The sequence below is a fragment of the Eucyclogobius newberryi genome, unplaced genomic scaffold (assembly GCF_026437365.1).
Source record: "Eucyclogobius newberryi isolate DKJ021-1_F unplaced genomic scaffold, fEucNew1.0.hap1 SCAF_13, whole genome shotgun sequence".
Lineage (NCBI taxonomy): Eukaryota > Metazoa > Chordata > Actinopteri > Gobiiformes > Gobiidae > Eucyclogobius > Eucyclogobius newberryi.
In genome coordinates, this window is record NW_027315757.1 from 24,070,275 (window position 1) to 24,086,505 (window position 16,231).

Here is a 16,231-nt window from a genome sequence, read left to right on the forward strand (position 1 = left end):
TCACATGCCAGTTTAGAGAAAGGGATTAATAATACCAGTATCAAAAGTTACATTTAAACCCAATTCAGCAAATAGGAGTGGATAAAGGATTTGTCCCTAATGGGTTCAGGTTACAATTTGATTATCGTCCAAACCTCAGCGGCTCGTATGAAAATCATATTTATAAGTTATGGTCACGATGCAAAACATTTTCAAACCACAGATAACCATTTCACATATTCAATATACTCAACAAACACATGGTACAGTATCAGTACTAGATGTGTAATTCTTGTGGTGGTTGTGCCATCTCATGATTGGCTGAATACGTTCCACGATGTCTGTGAGTGTTTCTAAGTATCATTCACACATTTGAATAACAAAATCTACTCAAATATTTCAACTTTAGCCAAGGCGGTCTCAGAGAAAAGACCAGCTAAGGTTTACTGTGCAAGATAAATACGAGTGAAGGCTCGTAATGTTTTAATGGATAAAGACTTAGAGAAGTCCATGTTCTCTTTATTCATTGAACGTTTTACTACGTGTTACAACTTTAATTAGCACAAGAGGTCGAACAATACGTTTTTCCATGGCCTGGATCCAGATCAGCCGATTAGTTTTGCCAAAGGTGTAAACTTAAATGGAACAGAGGGCCACAAACAACCCGACAATGTCAAATTTGTCAAACATTATGCATCTGACATTGTTTTGAAGTGCCTCCACATCTTTAAGACTTGGAACATTAATATTAGGTTGGAATAACATAAAAATGCTTTGTAAAAAACTTTTTATTGTTTGGACCAACTTATCAGGAAGCCTGAGGGTCAACAAAAATTGGTCTGAGGGCCACAATTGGCCCTCGGGCCGTAGTTTGTATATGCCTGTTGTAAGGTATACATTATATTTACATTGCACTGAATTGCATCAGACAAATATATTAAAAAGCTAAATATACAATTAATTATTTGATTTTGAGGCATCAACTACAGCCCTGTTTCACAACGAACAACTAAAAACACAAACTACTTTTGCACAAAAGTCAAAATAAATAATGAACTTCCAATATTACCAAACAAAGAGTGTTGAATACATTTCTTAAAAAGCAGAAATCGGCAGAAGGGTTGAGTCATATTGAAAAAATATGCATCGATCTCAGTCTTTTTTAATGTAACTTAAAGGCGGTATGGACGATTTTTCGGCGATTTGAGAACGCAGGCGGAAGTGCGCATGCGCACTCCCCCGTGCGGACCGATACAACACACACGTGCATTTGTTTATTAGCGCAACGGAGCGCATCGCATCTCTCGTCTCCCGTAGATTTCTGTCCACTTCTGCGTCAGCTCGAACCGTCTTTCTCCGTCTTCATTTTGCCCCGTACACTGAGGGAACTATATTATGATAGATCCATGCGCTTAGGCACGCGGAAACGTGGGGACGAGCCTGACGCGGCTACAGGTGAGCGGTAGGTGCGTTTTATGATTGATACGTGGCAGGACAAATGATTTATCCACGCCACGAGGAAATGATAACAAATTTGCTGAAAAAAATCGTCCATACCACCTTTAATAAAATGGCTTTAGGACAATGATTTTCATGAACATACACAAAAATGACTTTAATGCCCTTTGTCACAAAAAAGTTCACATTTATTACTCCTAAAGTCCAAAAATGCATTTGTTAACAGAGCCTTGACTGTAGAAAAAACCCAAGCATGTCATTTGCCCAGTCCTAAAGGGCAGAGTACTTCACACTAGCTCAAGGTGACGCAAATATTTACTCAAAGCTAATCAATACTGGGCATATGTCTGACCGTGTGGAATTTCATACAATGTTTTGCTCACGCCTGCCTTACCTGTACCAGTCAAACAGCTCTAACTTGCCGGAGAGCTCGTCCAGGGAGACGCCGGCGTTTTCCCAGAAGGGGATGTCCACCATCTGCTTGACCAGCTCGTCCAGCTGACCCTGCAGCTTCTGGAGGATGGACAGGTAGTCTGCGTTCTGGGAGTACTGGCTCTCGAGCTGCTGCAGGTTCTCCTCCACCGTCTGGTTCAGAGATGTGGTGCTGTCGTGCACCTGCAGACGGAGCGGGGTCAGACGGGGACAGGTCAAACCAGGTCACCAAGCTGAGGCTGGGTGTAATCGAGTGGCATTATATCAATACTTAATATAAAAGAGTGTAGCATGTAGAGGTGGGAGATATATAACAAGAAATGTATAATATTGTTGTTTTGGAGATATGTTTAATTAGAATATTGAGAATATTGTCAAAAATTAACCTCTCAAAATATATAATGGTGTAATGATATAATGTATTTCTGCCTTTTTGTGGTTGATTTCACAGTACGGTTATGTTTTATGTGATACTTGAAACTCGATCGAGACATTTACAGGCACATTTCAGCACTCCTGATGCATTGTGAAAATATAGTCTGAATATCATAGTCAAGTAATGCTAAAAGATAAAGATATTGGTCAATATTGTCCAGCTCTAGTATCAAGACAACAAATACACTGCGGCCATTTTTATGCTACAGTGACAATAATAAGACATGTTCAAGTCCTGCTTTAGTCATCAGTTAGACATAGATTATAATCTATTTGTGGCTCAGTTATGTTTTTGCCAGACGTTCTAGTTATGCAAACCTATATAATTAGGTGATTAATCAAGATCAAGATTCGGTTCACAGTGGACATTTTAAACATGCCCAGGAGCGCTAAGATTTGATTGAAAAATAAACTTTACAGAACGGATATTATTGCTTGCACAGGACATAATGTTAATAAATCACTTTGAGATTTGCTATTGGCGACGAGAGAAATTGGAACATGTCAAGTCCTATTCTAGTAAAAGATTCACTCCTGGTTTAGTCCTGCTTTAGTCCAGGATGGTTCCCAAAGTAGAACTAGCCTGATTGGTCATGTTGCTGCTCTAACGACCCACATTTCAACACGTCCAACAGCGTGCAGCTTTATTGAGGGAAAGGGGGGAATCTGCGGCCCTCGAAGCAGACGGCAGATGAATTATTAAAAGGTGATTCTCCAACATACCAGCTTCTGCACCCCCGAGACGGTGCGGTTGGCGTGGCGCAGGGAATACGTCAGGCGGTTCACTCCATCACAAGTCTCCCCGTTCCCATAGAAACCGACAGCGATGCCAGCGCTAAAGTGGAGACAAAGAGAGAGGGGAGGGGTGGTGAGGAGGAGGAAGAGGAGGCGGAGGAGGGTTTAGCTAAAAAAGACACGGAGCGGAGAGAGGGAGGCGTGTGAACTCTGCATTAACCCTGTCGCTTCAACGGGCCCCATTCACGTCCAGCAGAGAGAAAGAGTCCATAGAGAAACATAGAGAACCATGGAGACACGGAGGAATGGAGCAGCTATGCCCCGAACCCTCCTCCTCCTGCCCGACAAAGGCCCCACTCAGACTGGACATCCGATTTCTCCACTGATATACCTCAATATAACAGAAATATGGCTTTAAAAGAAAGATACGAGAGCTGCAAAACTGTGTACTCTCAATGGTAACGTGAGGGTCTGTTGCGTGTATCAATCCTCATCAATTCGTGTACTACAGAACACTATTTTATTGCAGAATTGACAAAACAAAACACTATTCAAAACTTCTAAGGACATAGTAAGTGACTGAATCTATAAACACGGCCTAACCATGCTTGGTTTGCAGTCGAAATAGGGGAGATTATGTTAGTAAAATAATCGCAGCTTTTGTGGTGTGCCATTTTGGTGATGATTTAAATGGCCATTTCCACAAAGCAATTACTCATGTAGCCTTATTTAATTAAATAAATCATGTTTATTTCTAGTTTGGAACATGTTTAATCCAAGTCTAGTAAAATAGTCACAACCGTTTTAGTCCAAGGTCGTGTTGTTGCTATAATGACCCAAATTTCAACACCTCACCTTGTTCACACCGACAAAACGTAATATTGCTCTGTTTGCAGTCAAAACATGCAAAATTCACTTTTTAAAATAGTGCTGATACTTCCTAGATTTAAACCTGATATATAATCAAAGCTTTCCGGTGTCTTTCTAGCTGTCAACCAGATTTTCACATTGTTGTTGTGTAACTTTATACGGCTCTTTCACTTTGCCCAATGAGCTCATGAAGAGGAGTGTGAAGGAATTCAACCAACTGTCCTGGGAGGTAGTGTGACTGGATAATTTAAGAGTGAAGTGACGTATAGTTTAAGTGATTCTTTTCTTAAGGCAGATTGAAATACGTAAACGTCGTCATGGGACTGTAAACCGGGATGAAGGGGCATTTTTATTGTCACACACCTGCCATATTATCCTAAAGAAGTCAGACTGAAAACGTCCTGTTGCCTCAACCAGTAGGAAAATGGCACAAAAACAAATAGCATATAACATAGCTGACAAGACACATCGCAGCACCATCACGTGTTCATGAATGAGCAGTTGAAACGGTCAGGTATGATAATGATATGATAAAAAATAACTCCTTAAAAGGACAAATATCATGCATTGTTAGTATTGGCCTTTAATGCTTTTGAACATGCTACTGAAAGCACACATTACTTTCCATCTGTGAAGCGATACATCTTCAGGAATTGTGTTACCTATCTTATTTCCTGGCAGTCGAGGGAATTATCAAAGGGGGGTAAACAAACCTAGCTTTCCCCAAAGGGCTAATGCAGGAACGCAGTTGAATCGAACACGTTTTGAAGACGGAAATGTTCAGAAAGAGTCTGCCGATGATTTATGGATTTAACAGAATAGAAGAATTCTACGATGAGGTCACAAAACTGGGAAATGTGAACTCAAGTGCTGTCTGAGGCTCAGAGGGGAGAGGACTTACGAAACAGAACAAGCATGAGTGAAGCTTGATTTAGCATGTGTTCTTCCCTTAAATAGAATTATCAGAAGATCAAATGAACCTCAATGGACTAGTAAATTCAGTAACATCGAATCTAGTTCAGTGTTGTGCTCCTCTTGCACAGAAGATAAAGAAAACCATTTATAAAAACCTTACATATAATGGTACACAGAAGCACAGAAACTTCTCCAAAAAGAGTGTAACACTATCTCTCAGTTGTGTCTCACTTGGCTAACCTCAATGAGAAGACATTTTGTAGTCTATCGACAAATGGGCCGTTTTATGCCATGTCAGACAGTGTTCAGCCAACGGCACTCAGGGAATCAATAGTGCTCCCTCTTCCTGGAGAGCAGCGCGTCTCACTGCAGTGCTGTGCAGGAGCAAAGTGGAAAGCCAGCATCACTCTGTACAGTAATAAAACACCACTTTCGACATTAGAAATCAGATTTGCAGACTGTGAAAGACTTGAAACATTTATAAATATTTTGTAGCTTGAGGAAAACGGTCAAACACTGTGGAATTGTGCCAAGCTAAGGAGAGAAGAAAGCAAAACAATCCAAAAACCTTCCCGTAAATACGTTTGTCGATTGTTAGAAAAACAAAGATGTAATTGTAATGCAGTTCCTGTACTCGTCAGATCCCAGGGCTCAATCTGTGCTGCTCCGACTGTGGCGATGGTTCCCGAGAGGCTAATCATTGAGACGCAAGAAAAACAGGAAACTAATGCACGTTCCAGGAGAGAAAATGTGTGCAGATGGGATCGCTGTCTATATGGAAAAAAAGACTAACTTGTGCAGACAATGTTTATACACAGAACAGTGAAACAAGTTTTACTGATGTCAGGGAATTAAAATGGTTTGATTATAGAAACCCAAATTACGGTATATTAAATGTTTCACTATTGAACGATTGATTGTTTTCAGTGTAGTTTTTAATTGGTGCAATGTGAAAGCACCAGTGTTTGGCAGAGGCCTGTGGTATTCTAAAATGTCTGCTACTTTTGGATATTATATTTGATCTACATGACGTCGTTTTCAGAATTTATGACTATGACCTTTTTTGTATTTATTTATTTAACAGGACAACGTACAGTTACATAATGCCTGAGGGCAAAGATGCTTGTACCAGATTATATCTTTGAAAGCTAATTTCCATCTGCAGTCCTTAAAAAGGAAGAGGGAAAGCGGAGCAAAGTGCATCATTTTACAGTGTACAATACTCATACATTTTCTAACATTAATTCACTCACCACATTAGCATATTATACAGTGCAGATATAGCAGCTACCACTATGTGTTCAAAAGAAGTTACTTATATTTACATTATGTGAGGACTTTGTTCCCTCGTTTGTCGCTTGGTATGAGAAAGCAGAATGGGGCAAGGCTTGTTTTACACTAGGGAATATTACATTGTCCTAATGAACTCTTTGAGGGGTGGAGGAGCCAGAGGGTGGAGGATCTGGTAAACCATTGGGAGGAGGAGACACATTTTTCAAAACTCAGCAGTTTATTTTCATGCTGTACGTGGCAATGATGATACAGTTGTGTTTTTGTGCGTGCTTATATGTATATATATTGATTCTAGTGGTTTCAATGAACCATTATTTGCTTAAGAGAAAAGTGGTAAGATCATACCATTAAATAACTGTTTGCCTTTTTAATAGAAAGTGAGTTTCTTATGCTTATGAAAGTTGCCAGGTTGTATTTTAAAGCTTTGGATGTCTTCTTAACATGATTTTTTAAGGGCGGGATCTAAAATGAGCCCTAGGTATTTATTCATTGGAAAAATACATTGGCGTTTTATCCAGGTTTAATGTCAGGTTAGACTTCCCATAGCAAAATTGTGCAGCCCTACAATGTTGATCCTTTTTCTGTTTTGTGAAAGAAAATTTGTATTTATTGCTTTGCACCTCCAACGGGTCCCACCGATTTCCACGTACCTGCAGACGAGCGTGGCGATGATGACACACCAGGCCGTGCAGCAGCAGTCTGCGTTGGTGCGTTCATCGTCCTTGTTCTTCCGACAGCAGAGACAGAGCGAGTAGATGAAGAGGAACACCAGGTTCAGAGCCAGACAGGCCAGCGCCACACCTGCCAGCAACAGGATGGACTGAAAAGAGAGACACAGGGTTATGGAAACAGCTGATGATACTTGGATGTCCACTGAGTCCGTTATAACAGAAGGATAACCCCTCCATTATTTATCGGTCATTGGCTTGTGGAGATTTTTACTGAATTTGACCCAGATGAAGCTGAAGTGATGCTTCTTATTATGAGAAGAAACTACACCATTTATTATTCTCAATTATTGACAGTAAGGCCAACAGTAAAATACGTAATTCTAACTGTCTGATAGTAGAATACATCCCTCTAAACTAGAAGCATTTATAAAATCAAACTCTCTGAATGAAGTAAAATGATTAAATTAACAATTTACTCATGCAAGTTAACAGATTAAAAGCCTTTATTTTAGGGTATAGAGTGAACTTAAATACTTCTTTGCTTCTAAAATTGCCACAATAACTATCTTTTTATATTGTGACTCAAATATACTCACAATTACCAATAACCAACATAATCTTGACACATTGTGGACAACTTTATTAGTATACTTACAGACAAAATAGGGTTTGTGAGATACATTTAATATCTTTCCAGAGTCATCTTAAAGTACTACCTTGTCTGAGTAATAGAACCTGGTCTCTCTATTCAGTGAGACAATTATTTAAATGATGGATTAGTTGCAATTATACTTACAACTTGTTTTATACTGACTCAATTTATATTACAGCAGGGGTGTCCAAACTTTTTTCACAAAGGGTCGCAATTTGAAACTTATACGGAGCAGAGGGCCACAAACAACCCCAAAATGTTGATTTTTTGCATTTGACATAGTTTTGATGCCTCCACACCTTTAATAAGACTTGGAAAATTAATATTATGTTGGTATAACATCGAAATGCTTCAATCTCTCCAATTTTACAGTAAAAACAACTACTTTTTGTTGTTTGGGCCAACTTAGCAGGAAGCCGGAGGGCCGACAAAAATTGGTCTGGGGGCCGCATTTGGCCCCTGGGCCTTAGTTTGGACATGCCTGTATTACAGTGTTTCTTAATTACACAAAATACTGTAACCATTAAAGCATAGCCCTTGATCGACGTGGAAGAGCAGCATTTTGCCTTAAAACACAAAACTGCATATGATGTCACTTAGGGTCACGGTCCAGTTAGCTCTTGCTGCGTTCTACTACTTCCGAGGTCATGAATATGTAATGAAAGAAGCTTTTCTGCAGCTCTGGCCTAAATTAGACTGTCAACAGTTTTGCACACACTGCACTGGGAAGTTACCTCAGAGAAAGCCCCGGGTGAAGGAGAAAACGTCTTGAAATGAGATATTGTTTCACTTGGAAAGCCTGGCGGTAGCTTAGGGGTTTAAGCACAATACAGTTCCTACAGAATTCTGCTGAGATTAATGCGGCACAATAAAGCCAAAATAGCCACCCTATTTTTCAAAGAAGAACACAATCATAAAGCATAATTAGTTAAACAAGAGCTGAGCAATTAAAATAACTGAAATTAAATTATTTCTAATTGTTGGTGATCCTCTTAGAGCTTTTTAATTTAGAGGTCTACAGCCAATCCTCGTCAGTAAAAGCAATTGTGACTATTTTGGTGTTAAATTATTAAGTATGCAAGTTATTTTCCTTCATAAAAATGTGTAGCCAATATGAGGAAAACAAACATTATTACCGCGCAGCCTTAAATTAAACCAATATAGTCTTTAACATGAGGGGAATTCAGCTGTGTTTACATCCACACCAACATCTGATTTCTCGAAGATTATTTCAATGACAAAAAATATGATACGAGTTATCAGTGGGATGTCAAGATTATTGGGTTAATCGATAATCGTGATTATTTAGGTTACAATATTATCATAAATATTAAGAAATTATAAATGTGACAATTAAGACGTTTTTAAAATTCTAATTATAGAAAAGTGACCAATTTCAAACTGAATTAAGTCTTTTTTTAGTTTAATAAAAGAAATATGACAATTTTAGAAGCATAATTAAGGCCTTTCTGCTCTCCCTTTGCTCAAAAAAGTAAATCTAAATGTAAAGTGCGTTTTTATCATGGCGTTTATGTCAACTTAATCATTCAGATCGTTCGATTTCATAAAGCAGGTCACATGTCGAGAAGGAAAACATTTTTAGGACGTTATTGTCATTTTGGCCGCAAAGTTAATAATCGCAAATAATCGTTAAATCGCCATGTTCATTTTTACATAATTGTTACGCTAAAATTAGAAATCGTATCAGACGTTTCAAGCCGTTCACATATCATTTTCTAACTTTCCAGTGCCAGCGTTTCCTCTATCAACGGTAAAACACTGCTTCCTATCACAGCTCGACAATACAAATACGGCTTATTCTTCCGCCACAACACTCACAGCTATAGACAATGGGCCTCCTCTCAGTCTGCCTGCACTTCAGCGACTCAATTGAGCTCCATATAAACATGTTTAAATAGACTTGAATCGCTTTGTCGGCCGAGCGGTGTGTACAGTCGATGTTACAGTTGCACGCGGCGCTGAAATGCCCCTCTGCTCTGCTTATTTCTGTTTTTTTTTTTTGCACCGTTTCCGACGCACTGGCCGAGCAGGAAGAGGAGCGATGATGCAGCAGGAGTGAAAGGAGAAGTGACACGTTAAAACACCTGTTATTTAGCACCGTCGTGGGGTAAACACATAACAATGTCAACTACAACTCAGACTCGGCCATCTGGAAAATGCAGGTTTTCCCCTCCGGCGCCTGTGACAGCGCTGCGTGTCTTTGCAGCACGAGCAGTTGGTTTATTTACTCACACTGTACTTTATATTTGACACAGCAAAACTCAATTATTCACTTTTATTTTGAGCATTTAAACAAACAGCTACAACTATAAATGGCCAATGAAATGTTTATGAAGATATTTACGAGTGGTACAACGGTAAAATACAATGCCCTGGTTTAGTCCTGATCTAGAATCTTGTCGTTTAGTCCGGGTTTAGTCCGGGTTTAGTCCGGGTTTAGTCCGGGTTTAGTCCTGATCTAGAATCTGTTATCTTGTTCTAGTCCAGGTTTAGTCCAGGTTTAGTCCTGATCTAGAATCTGTTATCTTGTTCTAGTCCAGGTTTTGTTCGGGTTTCGTCCGGGTTTCGTCCGGGTTTCGTCCGGGTTTCGTCCAGGTTTCGCCCAGGTTTAGTCCAGGTTGAGTCCAGGTTTAGTCCAGGTTTAGTCCAGGTTTAGTCCTGATCTAGAATCTGTTATCTTGTTCTAGTCCAGGTTTTGTTCGGGTTTCGTCCGGGTTTCGTCCGGGTTTCGTCCGGGTTTCGTCCAGGTTTCGTCCAGGTTTCGTCCAGGTTTCGTCCAGGTTTCGTCCAGGTTTCGCCCAGGTTTAGTCCAGGTTGAGTCCAGGTTGAGTCCAGGTTGAGTCCAGGTTTAGTCCAGGTTTAGTCCAGGTTTAGTCCATGTTTAGTCCATGTTTAGTCCTGATCTAGAATCTGTTATCTTGTTCTAGTCCAGGTTTCGTCCAGGTTTCGTCCAGGTTGAGTCCTGATCTAGAATCTGTTATCTTGTTCTAGTCCAGGTTTTGTTCAGGTTTCGTCCAGGTTTAGTCCAGGTTTAGTCCAGGTTGAGTCCAGGTTGAGTCCAGGTTGAGTCCAGGTTGAGTCCAGGTTGAGTCCAGGTTGAGTCCAGGTTGAGTCCAGGTTTAGTCCAGGTTTAGTCCAGGTTTAGTCCAGGTTTAGTCCAGGTTTAGTCCTGATCTAGAATCTGTTATCTTGTTCTAGTCCAGGTTTTGTTCAGGTTTCGTCCGGGTTTCGTCCAGGTTTCGTCCAGGTTTCGTCCAGGTTGAGTCCAGGTTGAGTCCTGATCTAGAATCTGTTATCTTGTTCTAGTCCAGGTTTAGTCCAGGTTTGGTTCAGGTTTCGTCCAGGTTTAGTCCAGGTTTAGTCCAGGTTTAGTCCAGGTTTAGTCCAGGTTTAGTCCAGGTTTAGTCCAGGTTTAGTCCAGGTTTAGTCCTGATCTAGAATCTGTTATCTTGTTCTAGTCCAGGTTTTGTTCGGGTTTCGTCCGGGTTTCGTCCAGGTTTCGTCCAGGTTTCGTCCAGGTTTCGTCCAGGTTTCGTCCAGGTTTCGTCCAGGTTTAGTCCAGGTTTAGTCCAGGTTTAGTCCAGGTTTAGTCCAGGTTTAATCCAGGTTTAGTCCTGATCTAGAATCTGTTATCATGTTCTAGTCCAGGTTTTGTTCAGGTTTTGTTCAGGTTTCGTCCAGGTTTCGTCCAGGTTTCGTCCAGGTTTCGTCCAGGTTGAGTCCAGGTTGAGTCCAGGTTTCGTCCAGGTTGAGTCCAGGTTTAGTCCAGGTTTAGTCCTGATCTAGAATCTGTTATCTTGTTCTAGTCCAGGTTTTGTTCAGGTTTCGTCCAGGTTTCGTCCAGGTTTAGTCCAGGTTTAGTCCAGGTTTAGTCCAGGTTGAGTCCAGGTTGAGTCCAGGTTTAGTCCAGGTTGAGTCCAGGTTGAGTCCAGGTTGAGTCCAGGTTGAGTCCAGGTTTAGTCCTGATCTAGAATCTGTTATCTTGTTCTAGTCCAGGTTTTGTTCAGGTTTGTACAGGTTTAGTCCAAGTTTAGTCCAGGTATCGTCCGGGAATAGTCCGGGAATAGTCCGGGAATAGTCCGGGAATAGTCCGGGAATAGTCCGGGAATAGTCCGGGAATAGTCCGGGTATCGTCCAGGTCAGGCTTTTAGATAGGATTTTGAAAACACCTTGTCCTAATAATTTTGGGGCCGACTAAACGAAAAAACGAGTAGCTTCGGCATTCGGCTCGGCAGCCAATCAGAGCCAAGCACACAAATTTCGTCGACCAATCAGCGTGCAGCATGCACATTTTCACTTGTAAACAGTAATGGCGGACTATTGTCAAATGCTTCCCGGTCCGATTTAATGATAATATACCCTTTTTCCCTAAGATTTATTAATAAAATGGCCGTCCCTGTACTCGAAAATGACCGTCCACATTTTTAAATACCCCGTCCAAAATACGGGAAGACGGGTCTCTATCTAAAAGCCTGGTCAAGGTATCGTCCGGGTTTCATCTGGGTTTCGTTCGGGTATAGTTTAATTTCAAAATTATTCAGAAAACGTCAAATATCGTCTTTTTTATTTTGTTTTGATACCTGTTCAAATTAGCTTCGAGTTCTGAAGCAAGTTTTAGTATCCGAGTACAAGACACTGCTTTGGACACCTTAATCATGGCATATCCTATAGTAAACTTTAAATAAATGAACGTGTATGAAGTTAGCGTCTGGTAAAGGTGCATGTGCGTGCAGAGCCTCTACGGCTCTGGAGAGGGAGACGGCCTGAACGCATGCAGCAGGATTACTGAACGCTTCTGAAACCCAAAGAAAACACGACTCCAGATGTATTCGATGAGAATACAACATCATTACATAGTCCCAAGTCTAAATTATAGGGCCTTAAATCGCACACAGACATACACAGCTGATGGCCGGAACAGATCTCTCCACCAGGGAGGATGATTCATGTGGTGTTTGGCATTTCTCAAAATAGAACGCATCCGACGTCTACTGTCCCGCTATGCCATAAGCGTCCATTCATTCTCGTTTGATTGGCTCATCTTCAGAAACCACAGGCATTTTGCAAAAAGTAATAATTGCTTGGTGTCATATTGAAACAAACTCTGGGATTGAATTATGTATGTGCTTGACCTCTAAGCACAGATATGGCTATACGCTCACATCAATAATTAAAGAAGCATAATTTCCATACTAAAACTAGCTGTCATCATTTCCTCCCCTCCCCCAGCTTTACTTGTGCAGCCGCCTGTACATTCTCCTTCTGGAAACCCAACAAATACACTGACTGTATGTTAAAACAAGCTAGTTAGCATTAAAGAGGGCATATTATGCTTTTTGGTACTATTACTACTATTCTGGTACTTAGTGATAAACCGTAACATAAGAAGATCGCTATTTTAAATTTTGTTCATGGTAAACTGTAATATTGCTCTAAAACAGCTTGAAACCGATCTGGTGACTTTCTGCTGAAAATGCTTTTATGATAGAATAATGGCTGCATAACATTTTCAGCCCTGAGTCTCATTTTTTTTTGGAATAATGGCAAGTACAAAGCAGTGGGTGGAGATAGGGGATAGGTAAAAACTGACATTTTCAACACACTCAAGCCTCAATTGCGGGAAAATACACAAAAATCAATGGAAATACTTTTGAACTTGGAGTAAGATAGGGTTATAAAAGTCATAAAAGTTTACCGCTAATAGGTTTAAGTCTATTTAAGAAGTAGGTCTAGTCGGGTCAGCTTAGGTGTTTGGATCACACGTTTGACGACGGCAGCTGGCCATGGTCTGAAGGCTTGAAGGTCGGGACAAGCACCGCACAGATGGTGAAGAGATCAAAAGTGTATTGGGGCAAACAAGAGTGTTACCAGCCATTTGGTGCTCTTAGATTCCTCTAAACCAGCTTCACAATATTAGAACATTTGTTTATTCTTCTTCTGAGAAATAACTTTAAAGGGCGGGGCTTAATGTAACCATTTTAAGTCACAATTACTAGCCTATGACTGATTTCAACTGTGCTTTTAGAGAGTTTAATACACATTTCATAGAATTTATTATCATCTTTATACTTCCTCTTTAAATCTTCGGACTGGGGCAGCAACAAATTGTTATTATAGTAGTTGACTAGTCGGCATAATTTTTTTTCCGATAAGTTGACCAGTCAAAGCAAATAAAGGTTGAATATGACTGAAGACTTCTAGAAAAAGAATGTTAATGAAATAAAGTGGTAAAAAATGTATAGTTTTTTGGACATTTTGATTTAATAATGGCACTGTCCTTGCTTTTTAAATGTGTTTTAGTCCGTATAGTCCAGATAAAACGTAACTTAACACTCTTAAAATGTCTTAAAACACTTAAAAATATTACAACAATATAGCAACTATAAAAAGCCACAATTACACTATACCAGCATTTGAATAGTCGTTTAGTCTTGACTGTTGGTCTTGGATTGTACAAGTCACATAAACGACAGAGATACACAGATATAAAACATCAACAAACGGCAATTCAGGATCAACAAATGGCCCATGTGACACACCTCAGCACAGAGGGAGGAAGCCGCACTACTGACAATAAAAGCCGTTTCCTCTACTCATTGCATTGTCCTCCGTCTCTAAATGCATTTGAAACAAGATAAGACTTAATTACCTGCTGATAAGGCCACTCCTCCGGTTGGAAATCGCTGCTCGTTTGCTGGAACTTGAAGTTGAAGTGCGGGAGTCGGTGCAGCAGGTTGACCCACCACGGAGCAGAGTAGCTCACCACAGCTGCCATGGCGTGTGGACGTCAAAGCAGGCACAGCAAACAAGCAAACAGGAACGGATGCTTGGCACTACGATCTGACAGGAGACTCCACTTCATAAAGACACACCACTTCAAAGCTGGGAAAGAACACAAAAACACAAAAGTACAGCTGAGTATATGAAGTGGGGCTGTAGTACTTTAGTTGTTTTGTCAATGAATCGGTCGAAAAACATAAGTGAAAGGGCAGATAACTCACTCCTTTTTTGCTGTGATCCATAAATCTATATAAACAATTTGTTTTACTAACTGGTTATATACCGTATTTTCCGGACTATAAGTCGCACCGCTTTTCATCGTTTTGGCCGGGGTGCGACATATACTTATATTTATACTGATATACTTACACTCCGGACCGACTTATATGTGATATTAATTGTTATTTTCACACTTGCAACCTTATTTCGTACTCAAGTGCAACTTTTATGTTTTTTTCTTCTCTATTACAATTTCTTTAGCTGGTGCGACTTATAGTCTGGAAAATACGGTCGATTTATGGATCACAGCAAAAAAGGAGCAAGTTATCTGCCTTTCCTCTTTTGTGTTTCAACGTTTTTAGTGTCGCTGCACACCTTTATTGTTGAAAATTGACATAAAATAACATACTGATATTAGCTGTAAACTTTGCTTTGTACCCATGTCTGAATGCATTGCCCTTGCCAAGTAAACAAATGAACTATAACGTGATCAAATTACTCCAATTACAGACACAATAAGTCCATATAATCTCTCTTTGAGTATAGCTCTTTGGGTTTGCAATAAGGGTCATTTTGGTGCATTTTCAGGTTCATACGTTTGCTTTAGGCACTTCAGAAAGGCAAAAGATTCAATGACCGTGTGCATCAATGTGATCATTTAACTCAAATTGGACATTTCTCAAAGGCAGACCAGTGTTTCTGAGCACACAGGAATGGATTAATCAACTACAGCAACAACTTCATGTGAAGTTGCAAAGACATACAATTTCCATGTGTTTAAATGTCCTAATCGTTATGGCTGCACGATTATGATAGCAGTCGACTTCTCTTTTCAATCAATCCAGTGATTATTTCTATTGTGCATTGGGATTTTCTAATATACATTTTTAACCAAATAGAAGGGGTGGAAAGTGGTGACTGAAGGCACAAGAATAAAGTGTGATATTGAAGAAATATTAAATTGTGCCATTTTGATATGATGATCACAGCAATTCAAACACATTTTGCACGTGTTTTAGGTCAGTATCGTGCAGTAAATGTTTGACTGCGCTGATCAAAACACGATTACGATCATTCAAATAGTCGACCAATCACGTTCATTCCGATTAATCGCTGCAGCCCTACAACAACAGTTCAAAGTAAGCTATAATAACACATAACACATGCTTTTGCGAGATAATTCATTGCAATGTAAAGCAGGAGAGATGTCAATAGTAGCAAACACAGCATTACTAAAGGACTAACTCGCAGTTAGCTTAAGCATGCTAACCACTAACTAGCTCGTTAACCTAGATCCGAGTAAACCCTGCCAGCCTGGATCCAACTCTCTCTAAGCTCTAAGCTGGACGTCCCCGAGTCCGCAAAGAGCTAGTTACAGCTATTTACAACAAGTAGCTGTAAATCTGTAGTTTCAATCTGTAGTTTCAAGCCGTGTTATACCTGCAATGTAGCGAAGCTAGCGTTAGCCGGTTTGGGTTGGTGATGGTTGTTATTAATTCAGCCACAGAAGAAGCGGCGGCGGCGGAGGAAAACAAGAAGAAGTAGTCTCTTTTGTTCTTCTTGACATTATCGTCTGCGGGGTTAGTTACATCCTGCTCGGTCGCGTTCTCCGCTCCTCGTTTGTGCCCGGAGTGATTTTGCCTTCACGTCGCTCCAACACCGAAGGAAATCCGTGTAAAAGATCCATGCAGTGCGCTAGCTGAGTGCGGGGGACACCACGGGGGAGACTGGAGTCACTCGCCCAGCTGGCAGCCCGCCTGTGCCCGGTGTA

At 40.4% G+C, this 16,231-nt stretch overlaps 1 protein-coding gene across 2 annotated transcripts in view; it reads right to left on the bottom strand.

The window, feature by feature from the left end:
- Positions 1 to 16,062, bottom strand: part of ttyh3a (tweety family member 3a) — a 31,716-nt gene extending 15,654 nt beyond the window's left edge. For both annotated transcript variants that reach the window (XM_072443010.1, XM_072443009.1), the window contains exons 1-5: positions 15,901 to 16,062; positions 14,111 to 14,343; positions 6,768 to 6,937; positions 3,028 to 3,139; positions 1,832 to 2,052 (exon numbers count right to left, since the gene is read on the bottom strand). In XM_072443010.1, coding sequence (XP_072299111.1) covers positions 1,832 to 2,052; positions 3,028 to 3,139; positions 6,768 to 6,937; positions 14,111 to 14,236 — 629 coding nt within the window. In that variant the 5' untranslated portion in view covers positions 14,237 to 14,343; positions 15,901 to 16,062. The remainder of the gene's footprint in view (positions 1 to 1,831; positions 2,053 to 3,027; positions 3,140 to 6,767; positions 6,938 to 14,110; positions 14,344 to 15,900) is intronic.
- Between the last annotated feature and the right edge of the window lie 169 nt (positions 16,063 to 16,231).